Source organism: Bufo bufo, chromosome 2 (genome assembly GCF_905171765.1).
Source record: "Bufo bufo chromosome 2, aBufBuf1.1, whole genome shotgun sequence".
NCBI lineage: Eukaryota > Metazoa > Chordata > Amphibia > Anura > Bufonidae > Bufo > Bufo bufo.
Genome location: NC_053390.1, coordinates 525140987 through 525164676, shown reverse-complemented (window position 1 = coordinate 525164676; position 23690 = coordinate 525140987). Strand labels below are relative to the sequence as shown.

The 23690-nt window shown below is 42.2% G+C and overlaps 1 protein-coding gene across 1 annotated transcript in view; it reads right to left on the bottom strand.

Annotated features, from left to right (window-relative positions):
• Nucleotides 1–23690, bottom strand: part of BMP3 (bone morphogenetic protein 3) — a 75449-nt gene that overhangs the window by 11750 nt on the left and 40009 nt on the right. Inside the window, exon 2 of the mRNA XM_040417934.1 lies at nt 3426–4324. Within this exon, the coding sequence (XP_040273868.1) occupies nt 3426–4324 (899 nt within the window). The remainder of the gene's footprint in view (nt 1–3425; nt 4325–23690) is intronic.

The following is a 23690-nucleotide window of genomic DNA, read 5'->3' as shown; positions in this document are numbered from 1 at the left end:
GGCCAGTTTAAAAGGTTGAACTTGGAGGATAGCTCCTGACATCTGGTGGCATTAGAGGCAGAGCTTGTTCAGAGCTCATTTGCATATCTTCTTCCCAGTACATACATATATATACATATATATATATATATATATAAAATCTGTGTGGATGTTTGCAATACTTATATTGGTTTTGTACTTAATAATAATCTAATCTAAGCTATTTACTAAACCATATAAATAACTAATAATAGTATAATCATATAATAATTATAGACCAGTGAGTCTGACATCAATAGCAGGCAAATTAATGGAAACCCTATTAAAGGATAGGATTGTGGAACATCTAAAATCCCATGGATTGCAAGATGAAAAACAACATGGGTTTACTTCAGGGAGATCATGTCAAACAAATCTTATAGATTTATTTGACTGGGTCACTAAAATAATAGACGGTGGAGGTGCAGTAGACATCGCATATCTAGATTTTAGTAAGGCTTTTGACACTGTCCCACATAGAAGACTTATCAATAAACTGCAGTCATTGAGCATGGACTCCCATATTGTTGAGTGGATTAGGCAGTGGCTGAGTGACAGACAGCAGAGGGTTGTAGTCAATGGAGAACATTCAAAACAAGGTCATGTTACCAGTGGGGTTCCACAGGGATCTGTACTGGGACCAATTTTGTTTAATATCTTCATAAGTGATATTGCAAAAGGCCTCGATGGTAAGGTTTGTCTTTTTGCTGATGACACAAAGATATGTAACAGGGTTGATGTTCCTGGAGGGAAACGCCAAATGGAAAAGGATTTAGGAAAACTAGAAGAATGGTCAGAACTCTGGCAACTGAAATTTAATGTGGATAAGTGCAAGATAATGCACCTGGGGCGTAAAAACCCAAGGGCAGAATATAGAATATTTGACACAGTCCTGACCTCAGTATCTGAGGAAAGGGATTTAGGAGTAATTATTTCAGAAGACTTAAAGGTGGGAAGACAATGTAATAGAGCAGCACGAAATGCCAGCAGAATGCTTGGATGTATAGGGAGAGGTATAAGCAGTAGAAAGAGTGAAGTGCTTATGCCGCTGTACAGAACACTGGTGAGACCTCATTTGGAGTATTGTGCGCAGTACTGGAGGCCATATCTCCAGAAGGATATAGATACTCTAGAGAGAGTTCAGAGAAGAGCTACTAAACTAGTACATGGATTGCAGGATAAAACTTACCAGGAAAGGTTAAAGGACCTTAACATGTATAGCTTGGAAGAAAGAAGAGACAGAGGGGATATGATAGAAACTTTTAAATACATAAAGGGAATCAACTCGGTAAAGGAGGAGAGCATATTTAAAAGAAGAAAAACGACCACAAGAGGACACAGTTTTAAATTAGAGGGGCATAGGTTTAAAAGTAATATAAGGAAGTATTACTTTACTGAGAGAGTAGTGGATGCATGGAATAGCCTTCCTGCAGAAGTGGTAGCTGCAAATACAGTGAAAGGGTTTAAGCATGCATGGGATAGGCATAAGGCTATCCTTCATATAAGATAGGGCCAGGGACTATTAATAGGATTTAGATATATTGGGCAGACTAGATGGGCCAAATGTTTCTTATCTGCCGACACATTCTATGTTTCTATGTTTCTAATTATAATAATAATAGTTAGCACTGGTGCCTTGCAGGGCAGGGATCCTAGGTTGGAATCCGACCAAGGACAACATCTGCATGGAGTTTGTATGTTCTCCCCGTGTTTGCATAGGTTTCCTCCGGGTTCCCCGTTTTTTTTCCACAGTCCAGAGACATACTGATAGGGAACCTAGATTGTGAGCCCCATTGGGGACAGTTGGTTGCTAATGTCTGTTAAGCGCTGCGGAATATAGTAACGCTATATGTGCATAAAAAAATTTTAAAAAAAGTATATTCTACTAGGGATCGACCTATATTGATTTTTTAGGGCCGATACAGATACCGATAATTTGTGCACTTTCAGGCCAATAGCCAATATTTTTTACCGATATTCTGTGAATTTTCATTTTTGAAAAAAAAAATTAAATTCCTACACAAATCTGCTGAAAATTAATATGTTTATTGTTAATGTGTATTTTTTTTTTTTGTAAATCTTTCTTTTTCATTTATACTTAACATTTTGGTGTTTTTTTTTTTTTTACTAACTTTTAGCCCCCTTAGGGTGAATAGGATCTCACACTGTCCCTGCTGCTCTGTGCTTTGTGCACACAGCAGCATTGAGCTTACCATGGCAGCCAGGGCTTCAATAGCGTCCTGGCTGCCATGATAACCGATCGGAGCCCCAGGCTTACACTGCTGGGGCTCAAATCGGAAGAGGAGGGGAGAGGGGACCCTGTGGCCACTGCCACCAATGATTAATACTGGGGGGGCGCACTGCGCCACCAATTTTTTTAACACTGGGGTGGGGGGCGCACTGCGCCACCAGTGATTAATACTGGGGGGCTTGGGGGGGGGGCGCACTGCGCCACCAATGACGATAAATCTCTCATTTATTCATATACAGGAGGCGGGAGCTGGCTGCAGAATCACATAGCCGGCTCCCGACCTCTATGAGCGGTAGCTGCGATCCGCGGCACCTGAGGGGTTATCTACCGCGGATCGCAGCTACCGCTCATAGAGGTTGGGAGCCGGCTATGTGATTCTGCAGCCAGCTCCCACCTCCTGTTCAATTTGAATGAATGAGTAAGTTAACATCATTGGTAGCGCAGTGGCCACAGCCCCTCCCCTCTTGTCCTCCATCCTCTCATTGGTGGCAGCAGCGGCACAGGGGGGAGGGAGACACTGCTTCCTTCTCCCCTGTGCTGCTGAGGGAACACGGAGAGCGCTGAGAGCAGCGTGATCTGTGTTCTCCATACGTTATCGGAATATCGGCAAAATGGATGCCGATACCGATAACTGTCAAAATCCTGAATATCGGCCGATAATATCGGTAAAACCGATAATCGGTCGATCCCTATATACTACACAGGAATGCATGTGACTTTATGCACTTTCCCTTTAAGTAACATGTGATGAAAGGGAGAATGAAGGCACGTCTGGTTTTAGCAAATGTGTGAAATATGGACATTTGCAAATGCAAAAAGATGTGGAACATGAACCTCCACAAGCGGACAAAAGGTCATGCTTTTCTACATAGCGAGGCATTAGCGTTTGGACAGTGTACAAGACATTCCTGCACATAAACCTTCAGTTTTGAAATCTCACTATTTTAACAGCTACACTTATAGAGCAGACATAAAAATATTACTTATTTACGGCTTCATTGGGCTTCCTAATAAAACAGCTGGAATATTTTACTGATTTAAAAAAAAAAGATGTGCAGTTCATAAAAAATAGATGCACTTTCCTGCCCAGCGGTGTGTGAAAATATATGTTGATACAAAAGGCAGTGTAAAATTACCATTAAAATATTAACAGTACCTTTGGCATCGGGAACTGGCATGCACCTGAGCAATAATAGGCATCAAAGGATTTGGGGGAAATTATCCATTCACTCCAGCCTATGTCTGCAAAGTCTACTTTAAGGTAACGGCGTGCACAATTTCGTGGTTCATTCCATTGCTTTCTTCTTGCTTTTTTCAGGGTCTGTTCATCAAACTGGAGTGTCTGACTTTTTTGTCGCCCGCTTTTTCTTAATTTCTTCTTGGATTTTCCTTTGTCCAATGGCTTGACATGAAGGGTTTTGTATGGCTTTTTCTCCTCCCAACGCTCTTCATCTTCATTATATTGGTATTCAGCTCCCGGTAACTCGTTGTTCTGTAATGGTAAAAGAATATCGGTTGAACGTCGACTTCTGTGTTCGAAAAGTTCTGCTTTATGGTGTGGTTTATGAATGATAGGACTGTGTGGTCCATGCAAGTTGGAAACGACACTATTGGGTTCGGAAATTGCTGAATCATTAGCATATACTAAGATATAAGGTTTATGCCTTAGCAAATGCTTCCGATGTTGAGCTGGAGTATCAGTGGTAATATTGATCCCAATGACAGCCTCTCCATTCTGCTTGGCCTCCCGCAGGATTTGAGTAATGTCCTTCCATTGCCAAGATGGAATGTCATGGTAGGATGATGAAATGTTTATAAAGAAGTGACCCAACAGTCTTGTCTGGTTCTCAAGTGATAAGAAGCTGGACGCTGTGAAGCCAATGGATATTTCATGCTTTCGATGTACCCGATGAGGACATGGTGGAGAGGGTGGACATTTTAAACTGCTGTTTAGAATATCCCCAAGATAATAATGGAATGTAGCTGAGAGTATATTTTCTGAAGATGTGAGTGAGGTCAAATTGAAAATGTGGTGACCGCTATCGTCTGCATCCCCTGAAAAGAATGTAAAAAAAAAGGATTTAGTCAATTCCACAAAATCTACCTATAATCACATATAGATATAACATGGACCTGGACTCAAATAAATTGTATCAGACACTTATTAAAGCGGTTGTCCGGTTTCAGAGCTGAACCCGGACATACCTCCATTTTCACCCAGGCAGCCCCCATGACAAGAGCATCGGAGCAGTTCATGCTCCAATGCTCTCCTTTGCCCTGCGCTAAATTGCGCAGGGCAAAGGCATTTTTAGGAGTTCCGGGGACGTACCGGGGCTCTCCATGGGGCTGCCAGGAAGCCGGTGACGTCACCAGCACTGATGGGCGGGCTTTAGCGCTGCCTTAGCCAGTAAAACAGCTAGGGCAGCGCTAAAGCCCGCCCATCAGAGCCGGTGACGTCACCGAACACACTGCCGGGCGGAAGCATCTGCTCGGCAGTGTGTTATTGTAAACAACAGAGCCCGTGCCCTATGTGATTTAGCGCAGGGCAAAGGATAGCATCGGAGCATGAGATGCTCTGATGCTGGCCTCAGGGGGCTGCCTGGGTGAAAATAAGGGTATGTCCAACCCCTTTAAATTTTGTGGTCTTCTGATTTCTATTAGCTCACAGTTCAGGTATAAACGTTCGTTTACATGGGCTGAGGATCTGGACAATTATCAGGAATGAGCTTCATTCTATGTATTAGTGCCGCTGATGACACGACAAACAAGCAAATGATTGGTTATGGGGTGACTACATTTTTTACGCAGCACCTAAAGTCCTTGGTCATAGGCGGCACAGTGTGCTGCCAACAAATAAGGAAACTCTATGAGGAGAATTATTGTCACCATGATCGTTCAGCCCATCTTTGCTGCAGGTAAATCTAACTAATGACCAGGAGATGAATGGGAACAAACGTTCCTATAAACATTCGTTCTAGATCATCTGTTGATACAGTGTAAAAGAACCCTAACACGGTTCTACAAGTTGCATAAGAACTGGGCCATATTATACATGGCTACATACAATTTAGTTATTTTATGCTATATTCCGCAGCGCTTTACAGATATTAGCATCAAGCTGTCCCCATAGGGCTCACAATCTGAGGTCCCTATCAGTGAGGGAGAACATATAAACGCCATGCAGATGTTGTCCTTGGTCAGATTTGAACCTAGGACCCCGGCATTGCAAGGCAGCAGTGCCAACCACCCAATAAGAGCCCTCCTAAGAGACTCTCACCAAACATACTGATATATTAGGACATTTACAGGACATATTACAAGGAAGGCAAATAACTGTAGACCTTAGAAACCAGTTAGCCCACTACAGAAGCCAGTTTAAAACTTTTAGTAGCCAACAATAAGAATTCCCTTAGATTCCAATAGCATCTAACAACTTAAAAAGTTAGGTTCTGGCTATAAATCTCTGGATGCACTGCTTTCATGGCACACGGGAAGTGTGCAACCCTTACAAATAATACCATTTAAGAGCAAGAACACCTACAGAAACCAATGACAGTGGCCAAATGAGGCATAGTATGTGGAAAATTGCTGACTAGCCAAGAGGGGTAACTTGACTGGGTCTATGCTATGTACATAAGTAGTCATATTCTGTTTACTGAGTGGATTGTAGATAAGCAATAAGCAGGCTGAAACTGTACATTTTCAGGTTTGAATGGAGGAACCTCGGTTGACCTATACATTCTAATAATGCTGAGAATCACAAAAGCAATGATCTTCAGCAGGACAACTAAGAAATCATCTTTAAATAATTATTCTCTATTTTCTATTAGACATAATGACCATTTTGATTACGCTGACAAAACATTCAATAAAACAGTAACATCGGTTTTCTAAATTTCGATAACTATCATCCTAACAATTGCCGGCACCTTTCAATTTTAAAGGTTTACTTCTGAAGTGCCACCTAGAAAGACGTCACATATGATATTTTCCCTAACTGTTAAAGTCCATGGATACAAGTCCAATACAAAGAGAAAACACTTTTTTATGCAACTTGCTAAGCTCCCTTCTTGGGCTGTGGCTGCGCCCACACTGGCGAAGCTGGCAGAAACACGGACTCTCATGCTAAGAAACACTGGAGAGTTGTAAAACACAGCTTTGTGGAAAATAGAAGTAAAGTACAGCATGTGTGTACATTCAATCTGGACTGGAAAGTTACCAAAGAATATAAGAACCAGGATTAGTACGGTATTTCATTCGGTGACACCATGTGCCCAATCTTTAATAATCCAATTATATATATGTTTCCTTAGGGTGTTCTTCCTTGAAAAAGACATGACGAAATGAGCTGTCAAGGCTTGTCATTATAGCCATGTATTATTTTTATAGATTCTAGTAAAATGTGCTATTTGTCTAACATTAGGGGCTGATTCAGATGGTTGTATTAAACATTGGCTTTGTTTTTACTATGCAGTAAGGTCCGTATGTCCTCGTAGGACACTGACTTGACCAACTCTGGAGGCAATGGTCCATGTGGAGAAACTCATTTTGGAGGTGTAAATTGCACCATATAGTTCTGCGGATCCGTGTGCAGTTCATCGTGCACACCGATGAACCAGGCCTGCATACATTTATCATGTACTCTAGGTATATGAGGCCTAACAGTACTAAGAAATACATGATACTACTAAGTCCTGTTGCCTAAAACGGCAGACCTGGCACATGCCTACACGGAGCTGCAATTGCTAATTCATCATTAGAATTTGCCACTTGCATAAAATATAAATGACAGAATCTCGATGGCTGAGACCTTGTTCACACTAGTTTTGTTCTGTGTAGAGAACCCTTTCCGGTACAGTGTATACATATTTCAATATGATTCTTCTGATGAATAATGCCATTCTTTGGCATCTGTAGGCCCCACATTTTGGAGTTGTTTTTGGCAGCCAAAATAATGCAACTCAAATAACTGAAAACGGTGCAGGCCTCTATATAACTGGTGGCCCGCTGCTTCCCCACCCTCACCATGCCCCTTTCTCGGAAAGTGATGAGATAAGGATATTTGCACCTAGATTTAGGCTCTACGGAATTTAAAAACTTTTAAAAATTGGGTATTTTACTTTTTTATGCCTAGGGGGAATGATTAATATAGTTTGTCTGAAGTTCTAGTATTTTTACCATTTACATTAATGAAGCAAAGGATTCAAGCATTCAGTAGCTGGCACTGTGGGACACAAGGAGACCCTTCTATAGTTGCTTGGCATGTCGCTGTAATAAGGCATATGGACAGGTGTTGCCTTGAAGAGACCACCTTTAAGAACTCACCTCCAAAAATTGATAAAGTAAGCAAAATCTTCAGTTTAGAGTCGCTTCCAAGACTGCATTAGGATAGCCTCTTTCACACAAGCTGATGGTTTTGCATGCAAGATGAATCCGTTTTGTCTGCGACTTTAACATAGTAACATAGTACACAAGGCCGAAAAAAAGACATCTGTCCATCCAGTTCGGCCTGTTATCCTGCAAGTTGATCCAGAGGAAGGCAAAAAACCTGTCAGGCAGAAGCCAATTTTCCTCACTTTAAGGGAGAAAAATTCCTTCCCGACTCCAATCAGGCAATCAGAATAACTCTAGTAACTATAACCTGTATATCAATTTTTCCACTAGGATTGAATCTGCATTTCATGTGCATGAAGAAAAACTGAAGAATATCATTCAACATCTCCTAGCGACCTTCAGTGTGGTTCATGACTTGAATGGACCAATCCTGCATGAAAAGCCAATGAAGACAGAACATGCTGTGATTTTTCCTGAACAGACAGACGGTCAGTGAATGACTATGCTAATGTGAAATGAATGGGTCAGGGTTCAGTCTGGATGCTGTCTGGAAAACGGAATAGAGATGCATCCGAATAGAAAACTTTCTTGTGTGAAATTACCCTAAGGGCTCATTCACACAACCGCATCCGTTTTTGTGGACCGCCAACCGCAAATTACGGATACCAGCCATGTGCCTTGTGCATTTTGAAAAATGGAACATCCTTCTCCGTGACAAAAATGCCTATTCTTGTGCACAAATACAGACAAGAATAGGACATGTTCTATCTTTTTTGCGGGGCACATTGAAGCAAACTAAAGGAAAAAAAGGCAGTTGTTCGGTTCCGTATCACTAGTGTGATGTTCCAATGAGTTAATGGCCAGGCTGAAAAATCTGGAATCATGGAATCTGGATTTCTAAAAGGATTTGAACTGCCGTGAAGGTCGATCAGTCTCATTCAATGGGACTAATCTGCGTGTGGTAACTCACCACAGATAACACATGGAATCTGCTCCCATAAGTGACATGCCACTTGGTGTGGACTTCAAATCTGCAAGAAAAAAATCCACCGCCAAGCAAGCAACAACACAGATTCTTCAATGAAAACTATGGCATGGAACTGAAAAATTCCCAACATTACTGCAGGGATTTTTCGGGAATTATTTCTGCCCGTACAAGATACAACACATTTATACTGCAATTTCCTAGTAGATGACTTACTCAGACTGGCACACGGGACAGCAGGTGAATCCCCTGAGCTAGGGTGGGTCCCTCGTGCCCAACTCCAGCACAAGTGGAACATGGCACAGTACACAGACTTCACAAGATATAGATAAGCAGCGCACAGCATCTAAACCAGCCTATGCGTCAATATAAAAGAACTGGGCAGATGGCTTAACCAGTTCCCGCTGCAGTGTGTACCGTCCTAGCCAGTATTTTGTTTAAAAAGCCGGTGGCAGTATTTTTTTTTTTTACCAGCAATTATAATAGCCAGTATTTTCTGACAAGGCCCCCACTAAATGCTCATTATAAAACTCGAGGACACTAAAGGAGGCTTTATTACCACTGTGGTCTATATAGCGGTGACTTACAGACGCCTTGTTACTGTTAGGGGTACTATATGGGGACCTTATTTCTATTGGTGCATTATTATTACTTGGGGTACTGTGGGGCATTATTACTGGACACAATATGGAGGGCTACTAATGCTCTAGGGGAACATTACTGCTATTGGGGGTACTGTAGGGAGCACTATTACCACTGAGCACCGTCTTTGAGAAATATTACTGTGGGGGTACTATCTGTATGGTACTAATATTTTACCAGCACAGCACTGGGGAGTAAAGTGGGCACAGCATTGGTAGTAGTAGGATGACAATGTTGGAGGACCAGGAGGGGGAGGATGATGGAAAAGTAAGGAATCAAAGATTTCTGTGAGCCAAACACTGCAGTCAAGACAGCCTGGTCCAATGGAGAAGATAAGGAAAGAGAATGTCTACACCAGAGGAGACTTCTTCTGATGTAATAGGTATGTGGTGCTATATACCATTAACAATTATTTAGTATTGTATGGTATTTGAAATGAATATGGTTGAGTGGTCCGTGAACTGATTATTTTTTCTATGTGCAGCCTATATATCCATCTGAGTTTGAAACCCCTGCCTTAAGGTCTTAAAATGAGGCAAGTACAATCTGAAATGAACAACTATAAATGACACTGTGTCATTATTTGTACAGGCCAAGATGCAGAAGCTGCGTGTGATAAATTAGGTATATGCTTACCACTTACATAGCAATTACGAGGGTAAGTAGCAGCCTGCTAATCAAATGCCTGTAATGAATTGATCATCAGCAAGTGTCACCACCTCTATAAATAAAGACGCTGGTCTGGATCCGTCTTGCTCCGCAAACGGAAAGGAATGCATTCTGGTGCGTTCTGTTTCATTTAGTTCAATGACACATTTTCCTCCGGTATTGAGATCCCATATGTGAAGGTAGAGCCAGTCAGCAGGATACTAACAGGGTCTCCAGGACAGAACAGTCTGAAGCACTGGTACTGAAGTGCTTTGGCATAGTTTTTAGGATTTAGGATCAGGCAGTATTTGCATGCAATTGCACGATGGGCCTCCAGAATGAATTTTACTGGTGGGCCCTAGGCACCCCACTCCGACATTGATGTCAAATACATGTTACTTTTATTTAAATACATAAGCTACATACAGTGAATAATGTGTGGCACAAAATGCTGCAATGTCACTTATACACTAGAAAAATAATCAGCCCCTCTTGTGTGCACAAAGCCATGTGTGCATCCAGCGTTTGTATATTTATGCTGCCCGGACTTCTACATTGTGGTCCAGCACCTGCGCTGGCATTTGTTTTCAGAGTCCTATCTGACCAAATTTAGAATGCAAGATAAGACCTTGAAATAACATGTCACTCAGGGCGATTATTACGCGTCACATAGCTAACTGCCATTTACCCAGCACACACCAAAACTGATTAGATATTGCTGGCCTCATAAGATACTGCAATTTTCACTGTACGCTACGGACGGAATATTAGCTGTAACGTGAGCATTGAGTCACAGGATCTTTTACATGGGAGTCAAAGGATAATCCAATGATGAGATTGTGGAGATATAATAAAGGCCAGTAGGTGGTGCTGTATTCTAAAATATTACATTACCAGAGCAAGCACCAGCAAATCCGCATTAATATACGCTGAACACATACAGTATGCTTCTGTTCCACTTAGCAAGCAAAATGAGAAAATATGACATTATTTGAAAACTACAATTTGGGTTGTAAGAATTTTGAACTGATAGTATTGTAAGGGGCAAAATGAGAACATAGGGAAGACCCGTTTATGTAAAAGAGTGGCTAGTGATATTTTTCTCTATAATACAATCCATGTTTTGAAAGGTACATAAATAGCAGTTCTCCTTTTTCACATACCCACAATTTCACCCATGAGCATCGGAGAACTTTATGCTCCGATGCTCTCCTTTGCCCTGCACTGAATCACTCAGACTTTTTATGTAGATCCGGTGACGTACCGGGCTCTCCTTCCGCCCAGCAGTGAGCCCGGTGACATCACCGGCACTATTGGGCTGGCTTTAGCGCTGTCCTAGCCTGTGAACGGCTAGGGCAGCGCTAAAGCCGGCCCATCAGAGCCAGTGACGTCACCGGGAACACTGCTGGTGTTCTCCTTCTCCTGTCTCTTCCTTTAACTTACATAGATATCAGGAACACTTCTCCCTGTAAATTCATAGACACTAATAGTCTTACAGCAAATTGTACAGATACAGATATTACTGCTTCATTTTCACTCTCCTTCCTGGATATAGAGCAGGTAGTACTGTCTGTGTTTTTTCCTACAAACTATGCAGACCTTATTGCTTCCATGTCTCTCCCTGTAACTGATGTGTAGACACAGATAGTGCAACCTCCCTATAATTAAATATAGGGGGACAAAAACAGTAATGGCTCTCTCTGTCCCTCCCTGTAATTGATGTAGATACAGATACTACTACTTTATTTTTATTATATAGACATAGATAGTGCTGTCTCCTTGTCATGTAATTCATGTAATTGATATATACAGCATCAGCACATAGTACTATATTGCTGCCTATAATGCACACTTAAATAGAACTTGTAAATTATGTAGATATATATAAATGCTTCCCTGTTACTCCCTGTACATTTTAAAACAGACAGTACTGCCTACCTGTGTCTTCCCATAATTAATGAAACACAGATACTACTGCCACTCCTTTTAAGTTATGAAACATAGATAGTACTGCCTACCTCTCTCCTTGTAAACTGTGAAACACAGACAGTACTGCCTACCTCTCTCTCCTTGTAAATTATGAAACACAGATAGTACTTCCTATCTGTCTTTCCCATAAATTATGAAACACACAGATAGTACTGCCTCCATTCCACTCCTTGTAAATTATGAAACACAGATAGTACTGCCTACCTCTCTACTTGCAAATTGTAAAATACATATAGTACTTCCTACCTATCTCTCCTTATAAATTATGAAACACAGATAGTACTACTTACCTCTCCCTCCTAGAAAATTATGAAACACAGATAATGTTGCCTCTCTACTTCTCACCGTAAAATCTGAAGCGCAGATAGTGCTGTCTACCTACCTCTCCCTGTAACTAATGTAGATACAGATAGAACTGTCTGCTTTTTACTGCAAATTATGTAGACACAGATATTACTGCCTGTCTGTCAAGACTTGTAGATTATGTAGACGCACATTGTACTGTTTTGTAGACAAGTTCTGCTTTCATTTCTCACTCAGAAAATGATACAGACATAGCTAGTACTGCTTGTTTTTATTTTCTCCTGTAAACTGTGTAGCCACAGGTAGGACTGTCTTCCGTCTCACCTTGTACATGATGGATACCCAGAAATTATCAGCATTTATCGAGAGAAAGTTAATACAAGGCATTCCCTAATGCAGGCATGCTCAACCTGCGGCCCTCCAGTTGTTGTAAAAATACAACTCCCACAATGCCCTGCTGTAGGCTAATAGCTGTAGGCTGTTCGGGCATGCTGGGAGTTGTAGTTTTGCAACAGCTGGAGGGCCGCAGGTTGAGCATGCCTGCCCTAATGTATTATTCATATTGCCTCCTTTGCTGGCTTGATTCATTTTTCCATCACATTATACACTGCTCGTATCCAGGGGTTACAGCCACCCTACAATCCAGCAACGGTGGCTGTGCTTGCACACTATAAGGAAAGGTGTCTGCCTCCTGCGGTCCTGGCCACTAGAGAGTTCAGCACTTTTTCCCATAGTGTACAAGCACAGCCACTGCTGCTGGATTGTAGGGTGGTCGTATTAGAATACTCCATCATAAAACTCCGTTATATTCCATTATAACCCTGTTATAAGGGAGTATAACTAAATTACTAATGCTGATGTGAACCTGCACTTACTGGTCAGACTGATTAAGTCTACTTTTATATCTGCAGCACGGATTCTGGCAGACTGTTCCGACAGAGAACAGCCTGCTAGGATTCTCCAGATCCAGCACTGCCCAGCAACCCCCCTTAAGTATAATGAGGTCTGGTGGAGATCCGGCCACATTCTGGCAAAAATGCTGAGAACCGGCCGGACACAAACCGCTAAATGCTCGGGCATTCTTGCTGTAACAGGCAGCTGGATCTGTGCCGCAGATGTGAAACATTCTATTTAAAGGAAATCTGTCACCAGTTTTATGGTGTCTTAACGAAGGGCAACATAAACACGTGAAAGATCTACTTAGCACAATGCTGGGTTACTTTCTTTAATTGATCCAGCCATTTTGCAAAATCTTGTACTGAACAGCTCCAGTGCATAATGATGAGTCCCGAATATTCATCATGCCTGCTACTGAGTCAGTTGGAAAAAACTGTCAATCACAGGTAGGTGGTTGGGGGGGTGCCACAAGCTCATGAATATGAGGACTCAATGGCATGCACTGTTGGAACCTAGCAGCATAAAACTGGTGACAGTTTTTAACTGATGATCTATCCTCTGGATAGATCATCAGCATGTTTGAGATCAGCTGTATGAGAAGGCAGCGGCGCTCCAGCAGCGCCGCGGCCTTCTCACTGTTTACTGCTGGCCCAGTGACGTCACGACTAGTATCAACTAGCGTGGGCGCGGCTAAGCTCCATTTAAGTGAACGGAGTTTAGCCGCGCCCAGGCAAGTTGATACAAGTCGTGACGTCACTGGGCTAGCGTTAAGCGCCGCTGCGTTCTCAAACAGCTGGATAGATCATCAGCATCTGATCGGCGGGAGTCCGACACCCGGGACCCCTGCCGATCAGATGCTGATGATCTATCCAGAGGATAGATCATCAGTTAAAACAAACTGTAGAACCCCTTTAAGTTACTGAACTCCAGCCAAAAATATTCACCTTTTCAAATTTGTTCAAACATTCAGTCTACAATAAGCTTATCCGTCATAATGACTTGATAACTAAATTTCGTCTGGAGACCCTAAATTAAAAAGGTCTGCTGACCACTTAAAGGGCATCTGTCAGCAGATATGTACCTATAAAACTGGCTCACATGTTGCATGTGCGCTTAGCAGCTGAAGGCATCTGTGTTGGTCCTATGTGCCCTCATTGCTGAGAAAAATTCTGTTTTAATATATGCAAATGAGCATTTAGGAGCAACGGAATGTTACCATTACTCCCAGAGGCTCTGCTCTCTCTGCAACAGCTGCACCCTCTGCACTTTGACTTTAGGAGAAGCCAGGGCCAGGCATGATGCCATTTTCACTGCCTGGTCCTGTCAATCAAAGTTTAGAGGGCGCCCATTGCTCTTAGAGGTTCACTTGCATATATTAAAACTATATTAAAAATGTTATTCAGCAATGCAAGCCATATGAACATGGGACCAACACAGACACTCTCTAAAACAGGGGTTAAATGCTCTTTAATGTTAACCGCTTCACGTCCGCCCATAGACTGTAAACGTCCTATGGGTGGACGTCTATTTCTGACAGCACGTTTTAAAACGTCCTGTCAGAAATAGCAGCTGCACGCTAATCGTGCAGCTGCTGATCGGGTTGCCCGCTGTCAGTGACAGCAGGGCAACCCTAAGACAAGGCAGGGACAGTGCCCAGGTGTCCCTGCCTTCCGGATCGCTGCAGACACAGCGCTCACCGAGCGCTGTGTCTGCAGAGAAGGAAGCGCTGTGCGCTTCCTGTTCCGGCCCGGCGGTCATGTGACCGCCGTGACCGGAGTGTGCAGGAGCTGTGTGAGGTCTCTCAGAGACCTCGATCAGCCCTGCTGTGAGGCTGTACAGCGCTGGATTGCTGCTGTACAGCCTCTCTAGGGGTGTATTTGTCCTGTAACTGGGGCTACTATGTCAGCCCCAGTTACAGGAGAAATCAACAGTGAAAAAAAAAAGAAAAAGTGAAGCAAATGTCCCCCAGAGGTCTTGTATGACCTTATGGGGGATGAAAAGTGTAAAGAAATTAAATAAAATAAAGTTTCACATGTAAAAAAAAAAAAAAGTTCCCAAGTTAGGAATAAAAAAAAAAAATTAAAAATAGAAAAAATAAACTAAAATAGACATATTTGGTATTGCCGCGTCCGTAAAAACCAGCTCTATAAAAATATCACATGACCTAACCCCTCGGGTGAACACCGTAAAAAAAAAAAAAATACTGTGTCAAAACAAGCAATTTTTGTCACCTTGCCTCACAAAAGGTGCAACACCAAGTGATCAAAAATGCGTATGTCCCACAAAATAGTACCAATAAAACCGTCACCTCATCCCGCAAAAAATGAGCCCCTACATAAGAAAATCTCTCAAAAAATAAAAAAACTATAGCTCTCAGAACATGGACACATTAAAACATAATTTTTTTGTTTCAAAAATGCTATTATTGTGTAAAACTTTAATAAATGAGAAAAAGTATACATATTAGGTATCGCCACGTCCGTAACAATCTGCTCTATAAAAATGTCACTTGACTGAACCCCTCAGGTGAACGCTGTAAAAATAAATAAATAGAAACTGTGCTAAAACAACCAATTTTTTGGTCACCTTGCCCCATAAAGTGTTATAATGAATGATCAAAAAATCATATGTACCCAAAAATAGTACTAATAAAACTGGCACCTTATCCCCTAGTTTCCAAAATGGGGTCACTTCTTGGGAGTTTCTACTGTAAGGGTGCATCAGGGGGCTTCAAATGGGACATGGCGTCTAAAAACCATGTGGAGTTCCTTTTCTTCTGCGCCCTGCCGTGTGCCCATACAGCAGTTTATGACCACATGTGGGGTGTTTCTGTAAACCGCAGAATCTGGGTAATAAATATTGAGTTTTGTTTGGCTGTTAACCATCGATGTGTTAAAGAAAAAAATTGATTAAAATGGAAAATCTGCCAAAAAAGTGAAATTTAAAAATGTAATCTCCATTTTCCTTTAATTCTTGTGGAACGCCTAAAGGGTTAACAAAGTTTGTAAAATCGGTTTTGAATACCTTGAGGGGTGTAGTTTCTACAATGGGGTCATTTATGGGGGTATCCACTATGTAGGCCCCACAAAGTGACTTCATACCTGAACTGGTCCTTAAAAAGTGGGCTTTGGCAATTTTCTTAAAAATTTGAAGAATTGCTTCTAAACTTCTAAGCCTTCTAACGTCCTAAAAAAATAAAATGACATTTCCAAAATGATGCCAACATAAAGTAGACATATGGGGAATGTTAAATAATAAATATTTTATGAGGTATCACTTTCTGTTTTAAAAGCAGAGAAATTGAAATTTAGAAAATTGCGAATTTTTTAAATTTTTGGGTAAATTTGGGATTTTTTCATAAATAAAGGTGAAATATTTTGACTCAAATTTATGATTATCATGAAGTACAATGTGTCACGAGAAAACAATCTCTGAATGACTTGGATAAATAAAGGCGTTCCAAAGTTATTACCACATAAAGTGAGATATGTCAGTTTTGCAAAATTTGGCCTGGTCAGGAAGGGGGCAAATGGCCCAGATGGGAAGTGGTTAAGAAAGAAACTGTAACATGCTTATTTAAATTCCACACCATCCACTATGGACAAGCTATTGGCTGTGGTGGTCCCTTGCCCATGGATGGACAAAATCTACAATCATGGGCACAATCAGAAATACCCAGTTCCAAGCAATAAAAACATACCGTACTTAGCACTCGCTCTAGTGACTGTAGCAGGAAAGCATTATGATATGTGCCACAGGGTATATAATAAAGCTGTTACATTTGGGACAAACACTGCATCAATCCTGTGTTGTTTTTTTACTGCAAGTGAGTGAAGCTGCTCCAGAATGTGAGATCCATCCATTTCTGCTGAAATGAAGAACAAACTTCACTACAGCCCTTCCAAGACCTTTCACACAGAGATAACATAATTTACCAGTTGACTTGCTCGGAGGTATGATAGTCCAACACAATGTCTAACATAAAGACTTTGGGGGAGATTTATCAAAACTGGTATGAAGGAAAATTGGCTTAGTTGCCCAGAGCAACCAATCAGATTCCACCTTTCATTCTTCAGAGCCCCTTTGGAAAATGAAAGCTGAAATCTGATTGGTTGCTATGGGCAACTAAGCCAGTTTTGCTTTACACTAGTTTTGATAAATCTCCCCCTTTGTCTCTCACCTAGAATATAGGTCTGTATGTTGTGACACAGTGATGGGTTGTGTATGTATTTTCCTCCCAGCATGTGCGGCTGGGCTGGTTTCCAGCCAGGTGAGGTCAAATTCCCGACCGGAGTTTAAGTGCCGGTCTGGGTTTTGGCGGCACCTGGCTGTCCTTAAATAGGCAGCTGGGCTCAGCAGAGAAGTCTCTGTTTTTGGGATCTGAGGCTTTGTGCCGTGCTGAGGGCTGAGAGACGCACATTGGGCAAACAGGCCCCCTAAATCCCGCTGTGGACTACTGGAGGCAGAACTGCCAGCAAAGTGACTTGTGTTATATGAACTTTTCATTGTGTGTGAATTAAAGGGATTCTGTCATCAGATTTTACCCCTCTAACCTAAACATATGCTTATGTTCAGACTAATACGAAGAATCCTAAGCTGGCCTTATTAAACTTCACTGTGGCTCTATTTGCCCAAAAAACAGGTTTTTATAACCTGTCAATCACTTACTTAAGGTACCCAAGGGGAGGTCCGTTAATACAGGGTGCCCGGCCGCACCCCACGCCATCCGGTGCCCAGTGCCACCTTCCCTGTCTTCAGCGCCGCCTTCCCTGTCTTCAGTGCCGCCTCCACAATCCTCCCCGTCCCTCTGCCAGATCCCGTGCCTGTGCACTAGGCTCAGCCAATCTGCAGGTCATATCAGGGTTGAGCGAAGTGCGCATCAGGCTCGCCCATGCGCACTTTGCTCAAGAAAGCCGCTGCCAGGAGTCCGCACGGGCGCATCAGGCTGAGCCTAGTGCGCAGGCGCGGGATCTGGCAGTGGGACGGGGAGGATTGCGGAGGCGGCGCAGAGCTGTAGAAGGCGGCGCTGAAGACAGGAAAGGCGGCGCTGAAGACAGGGAAGGAGGCGCTGAGCACCGGACGGCGAGGGGTGCAGCCGGGCACCCTATATTAACGGACCTCCCCTTGGGCACCTTAAGTAAGTGATTGACAGGTTATAAAAACCATTTTTTTGGGCAAATAGAGCCACGGTGAGGTTTAATAAGGCCAGCTTAGGATTCTTCGTATTAGTCTGGACATGGCATATGTTTAGGTTAGAGGGGTAAAATCTGATGACAGAATCCCTTTAACACCAAGACTGCAAAGTTACGTGCTGTTTTGTGCAATTGCCTCCAGTGTGAATAAACACTGACGTTTTGAATTAAGAACTTGTATTTTGCATCTATACTGCGCCTGCTTACCCTATCTACCAGAGGGAAACCCCACACTGTATATATATGATGTACATAGTCTTCATTTTGCACCAGAGGTACAGACTGTACAGGAAACCTGTCAGCTGTGCAATGTCCTCTTTGCTGTAGTCCATGTAATGCATGAATAGGATGGTTCTACCCCTTTAATACCTAAATATATAATGTAGCTATTTTATTATAAATCCTATGAATCAGTTCATTTAGCCAAAATTCAAGTTTTCACCTTTTGCTACCCCACCTAAGTGTACAGGGAATACTAAGTTCACATTTTCCTCTATTGGACATTTCATCAAAAACATCAACAGCATGCTGTGCAAAATTTTCCAGTAAAATGATGGAAACCCAACATGCCCCATTATCCCCTTAGTGACCCCCAATACACCTTTTTACGGTGATCATTAAGGGGTTAAAGGGGTTGTCCGCTTTATTCATATTGATGACCTATACTCAGGATAGGTCATCAATATCAGATCGGAGGGGGCCGACACCCAGCACCCCCACCGATCAGCTGTTTGAAGAGAAGGCCGCACTCCTGCAAGCATTGTGTTTTCTTCACTGTTCTCCTGCTCACTGTCGCATCCGCAGCAGTGAGTACCGTAAGTGTAATTGCACCTAAGCTGTCCCATTCACTTCTATGGGATGGCTCCTTCCTGTTTAAGTGTATACTACACAGCCATCCCAGTGAAGTGAATGGGACAGCTTACGTGTAGTTACACTGCTCAGCGCTCCGATGTTGACGGTGAGCAGGTTAACAATGAGGAAAAGACAGGGCTCGCACTAGCGCCGCCTTCTCTTTAAACATCTGATTGGCAGGTGTGTCGGGAGTTGGCCCACCTCCGATCTGATATTGATGACCGATCCTGAGTATGGGTCATCAATATGAATAAAGCGGACAACCCCTTTAAAGTCAGTGGCGTTTGTTGGTGTTGTTGTTGACAGATCCGACACCGTAATTATGTTTGTTTTTCTGCTCCAACAACATAAAGGGTGCATTTACATGACTGTATTTTCGGTCGGTGTCCGATCTGAATTTATTGCGAATCGTACAGGAACCCAATTCATTTCAATGGGGTCACAAAAAATGCAGACAGCACACGAATGTCATCCATGTTCTGTTTGCATCCATGTATCCAAGTCGCAAATTATAGAGCATGTTCTATTCTTGTCTGTTTTGCATACAGGTCTAGACATTTTTTCAGTGGGCCACGAAAAGCGCGGGATGCACAAGGGCAGCATCCATATTTTGCAGATTCGCGATTTGTTGTCCGCAAAATGGATACGATCGTGTGAATGTGCCCTAACAGAAAAACGGAATTACAAGCAGAGATGTGGACATAGCCAAAGACAGTCTATTAGATGGCATTTTAATATTTAACAGAAGATGAAAGAATAAAAACACATCACCTGAGCTTTTCCTCTAAACTGCAAACTATCAAAGGATGCTAGTAACAACAAAGAATAAGCCACTCCTTTAATAATTCGCTAATGATCCCTATTATCACTGTCTGGTGACTTCAGGAAATAGAGCATGCCTGCCTTGGATTTACCTCTAAAGATGTCAACTCCCTCACAGGTTGTCAGAGTGAATTATTAGTGAAGGGATAGTTTCATTATCTGGGGGCAGTCTTGTATGGCTACATCTGATACATAGCTGCCCGGCTCATACATATGTATAGGAGAACCTGTCATCAGGAAATGCAGTGCAGTCTGCAGACAGCATGCTATAGCGCAGGAGGAACTGAGCAGATCGGTATAGCTTTGTGGGAAAACATTCAGTATAAGGCCTCTTTCACACGACCGTTTTTTTTCCCGTCTACGGGCCGTTTTTTGCTTTCAGTATACGGTCCGTATACGGAACCATTCATTTCAATGGTTCCGCCAAAAAAATACGGAATGTACTCCGTATGCATTCCGTTTCCGTATTTCTGCTCCGTTGAAAGATAGAACATGTCCTATTATTGCCCGCAAATCATGTTCCGTGGCTCCATTCAAGTCAATGGGTCCGCAAAAAAAATGGAACACATACGGAAATGCATCCATATGTCTTCCGTATCCGTTCTGTTTTTGCGGAACCATCTATTGAAAATTTTATGCCCAGCCCAATTTTTTCTATGTAATTACTGTATACTGTATATGCCATACGGAAAAAAGGAACAGAAACACAAAACGGAACAACGGATCAGTGAAAAACGGACCGCAAAACACTGAAAAAGCCATACGGTCGTGTGAAAGAGGCCTAAGGCCACATTCACATGACTGTAGTACTTTGCACAAAACATGGATACCGGCCTGTGTGTTCTGCAATTGCGGACAAGAATAGGACATACTCTATATTTTTTGCCCCATTGAAACAAATGGGTTATAAATACGGTAGTGTAAATGTACCCCTACTTGTATTTTATTCAACCAAATCTCATGTAGGGGGGCCTAATCAGTGACTGACAGCTATCTATATGCACACTGACACAGGAAAGGCTGTCAGTCACAGTGTAGGGTCGCCCACATTACTCCTTAGCTCAGAACTAGTTAGAGGAGGTTTAGGAGTTATCCTCAGTATAGGTCATCAATATCAGCTCTATACATAGTATAGTGGCTGTGTTTGGTACTGCAGCCCAGGCCTATTCACTTGAATGGGACTGAGCTGCACAGAGGCCATGTGATTGATGACCGTGAAGTCACTGGCCTAGTAAGAGGCTCAAAAGAGTGCTGTGACCTGTTCAAATAGCTGACCGGTGGGGGTGACGGGAGTCAGACCCCCACTTATCTGATGTTGATGACCTAGCCTGAGGATAGGTCATCAATATTTTACCCTTGGAAAACCCCTTTAATCAATATTCTTTCCAGTTTGATCATAAGTTGGCTTAAATGAGTGTTCATGAAATGCCAAGAAAGTCATGACAATAGCTACAGATCGATCAGGTAAAAGAAAACTCAATTTTGATCCAAGTAGACATTTTTCAACTAGCTCAGGGTAATTAGCTGTCACGTGTGCAGATAGGCATCGTACATATTAGTTACCATAAAAAGCTACAACTTGCTGCAGGGACAACATTTTTCAGAAGAGAAAGATTAATGGTTTAGACTGTCCATGAAAACCAAGGGCATATGGCAACCCTGGCGCTCATTGCTTAGTGTTGAAGGGCACCTGGAAACTCTACTGATATGTGGCAGTCAGACATTTGTATTACTTCACTTTTATCATGGTCTGTTGTCATTTACTTGTATGATACACATGGCCCAGGTAGGTTTAGCGTTAGGTCCCGAGCTACTTGAGAAACCTTGGCGCGGTGCTCGGGCTCAGACATTTCCTCACGTAGGACATGTTGGCTAATCTCTCAATTTTAACACCAGTTTAAAGGGGTTTGTAAGACCGCAGAGTGCACCTGTCTTTGTTATATTAGATATACATTATGACCAATATCATTAGGATTTAACTAATGGAAATAATGTAAGGGACAGCAGATGTAATGAAGAAATGGTACAACCACACAAGGCAAAACCAGATCCCAAAAGTAATGGAGTATATAGGCCATTGTCTATTGATAGAATACGTTATCCTGCTAACAGTCTTTATTGCCTTAGGCTTCATGTGTCCATATTGTGGTCCTCAAACAACAGATCTGCAAAATATGGATACCTTCCATGTACATTACGCATTTTTCTCACTCCTATCAGTAGAAAGGACTATTCTTGTCCTCAAAATGAGCAAGAATAGGACATGCTCTATAAGTTGTGGAACGGCCACATGGATCTTCAAAAATTACTAATGTATGCTTGGCCCCATGGAAATGAATGAGTCAGTGTGCAAAAAATCTGGAAAGCACACAGATGAAAAGCAAGGTTGTGTGCATGAGGCCTTAAATGTGTGATTGCTGCTGATCCATTTAAACTCAATAGTTCTGCAGGAATGGAGTGACAGCAGATATGTGAGACCTAAAGCTCATTCATACATGGGGATGGGACCTGGAATCAGTGGAGGTCCCAGTACTTGGACCCCCATCTATCAGACACTTATACGTTTCTGCCACTGTAATCATAAACATAGAAACATAGAATGTGTCGGCAGATAAGAACCATCTTGCCCATCTAGTCTGCCCAATATACGGAATACTATGAATAGCCCTTGGCCCTATCTTATATGAAGGATGGCCTTATGCCTATCCCATGCATGCTTAAACTCCTTCACTGTATTTGCAGCTGCCACTTCTGCAGGAAGACTATTCCATGCATCCACTACTCTCTCAGTAAAGTAATACTTCCTGATATTAGTTTTAAACCTTTGCCCCTCTAATTTAAAACTATGTCCTCTTGTAGCAGTTTTTCTTCTTTTAAATATTCTTTCCTCTTTTACCTTGTTGATTCCCTTTATGTATTTAAAAGTTTCTATCATATCCCCTCTGTGTCGTCTTTCTTCCAAGCTATACATGTTAAGGTCCTTTAATCTTTCCTGGTAAGTTTTATCCTGCAATCCATGTACTAGTTTAGTAGCTCTTCTCTGAACTCTCTCCAAATATCAATATCCTTCTGGAGATATGGTCTCCGGTACTGCGCACAATACTCCAAATGAGGTACATAGACAATACATACAGTCAGGCAAGACACAACCAAATACAACCCCAATTCCCAAAAAGTTGGGACGCTGTGTAAAACGCAAATAAATGTAAATAAAAAAATGCAAAGACTTGCAAATCTCATAGACCCATATTTTATTCACAATAGATCAATGAGTACATATCAGATGTTTAAAGTGAGACATTTTACCATTTCAAAAAAATAAAATAAAAATTGGGAAGAGGGTATGCAAATCAGCTCTTAGTAAGCTCTGCCTGGACTATAAGACTCCTCACACCAATTAAGTGCTCTCCATAAAGAGATATAGTATCCCCTAGAAGAAAAAATTAACTCATTTAGAACCTGATGGCAGCAACGCATCTCAAAGAAGTTGGGATAGGCCCATGTCTACCATTGTGTAGCATCCCCTCTTATAGCAGTCTGTAAACATCTGGGAAGTGAGGAGACCAACTGCTGGAGTTCTGGGAGAGGAATTCTGTCCCATTCCTGTCTGATGTAGGACCGTAGATGCTCAACAGTCCTGGGTCTTTTTTGTCAGATTTTTTGTTTCATGATGTGCCTATTGGTGAAAGGTCTGGACTGCAGGGAGGCCATTTCAGCACCTGGACTCTTCTGTGAATCCATGCACATCTGATGGATG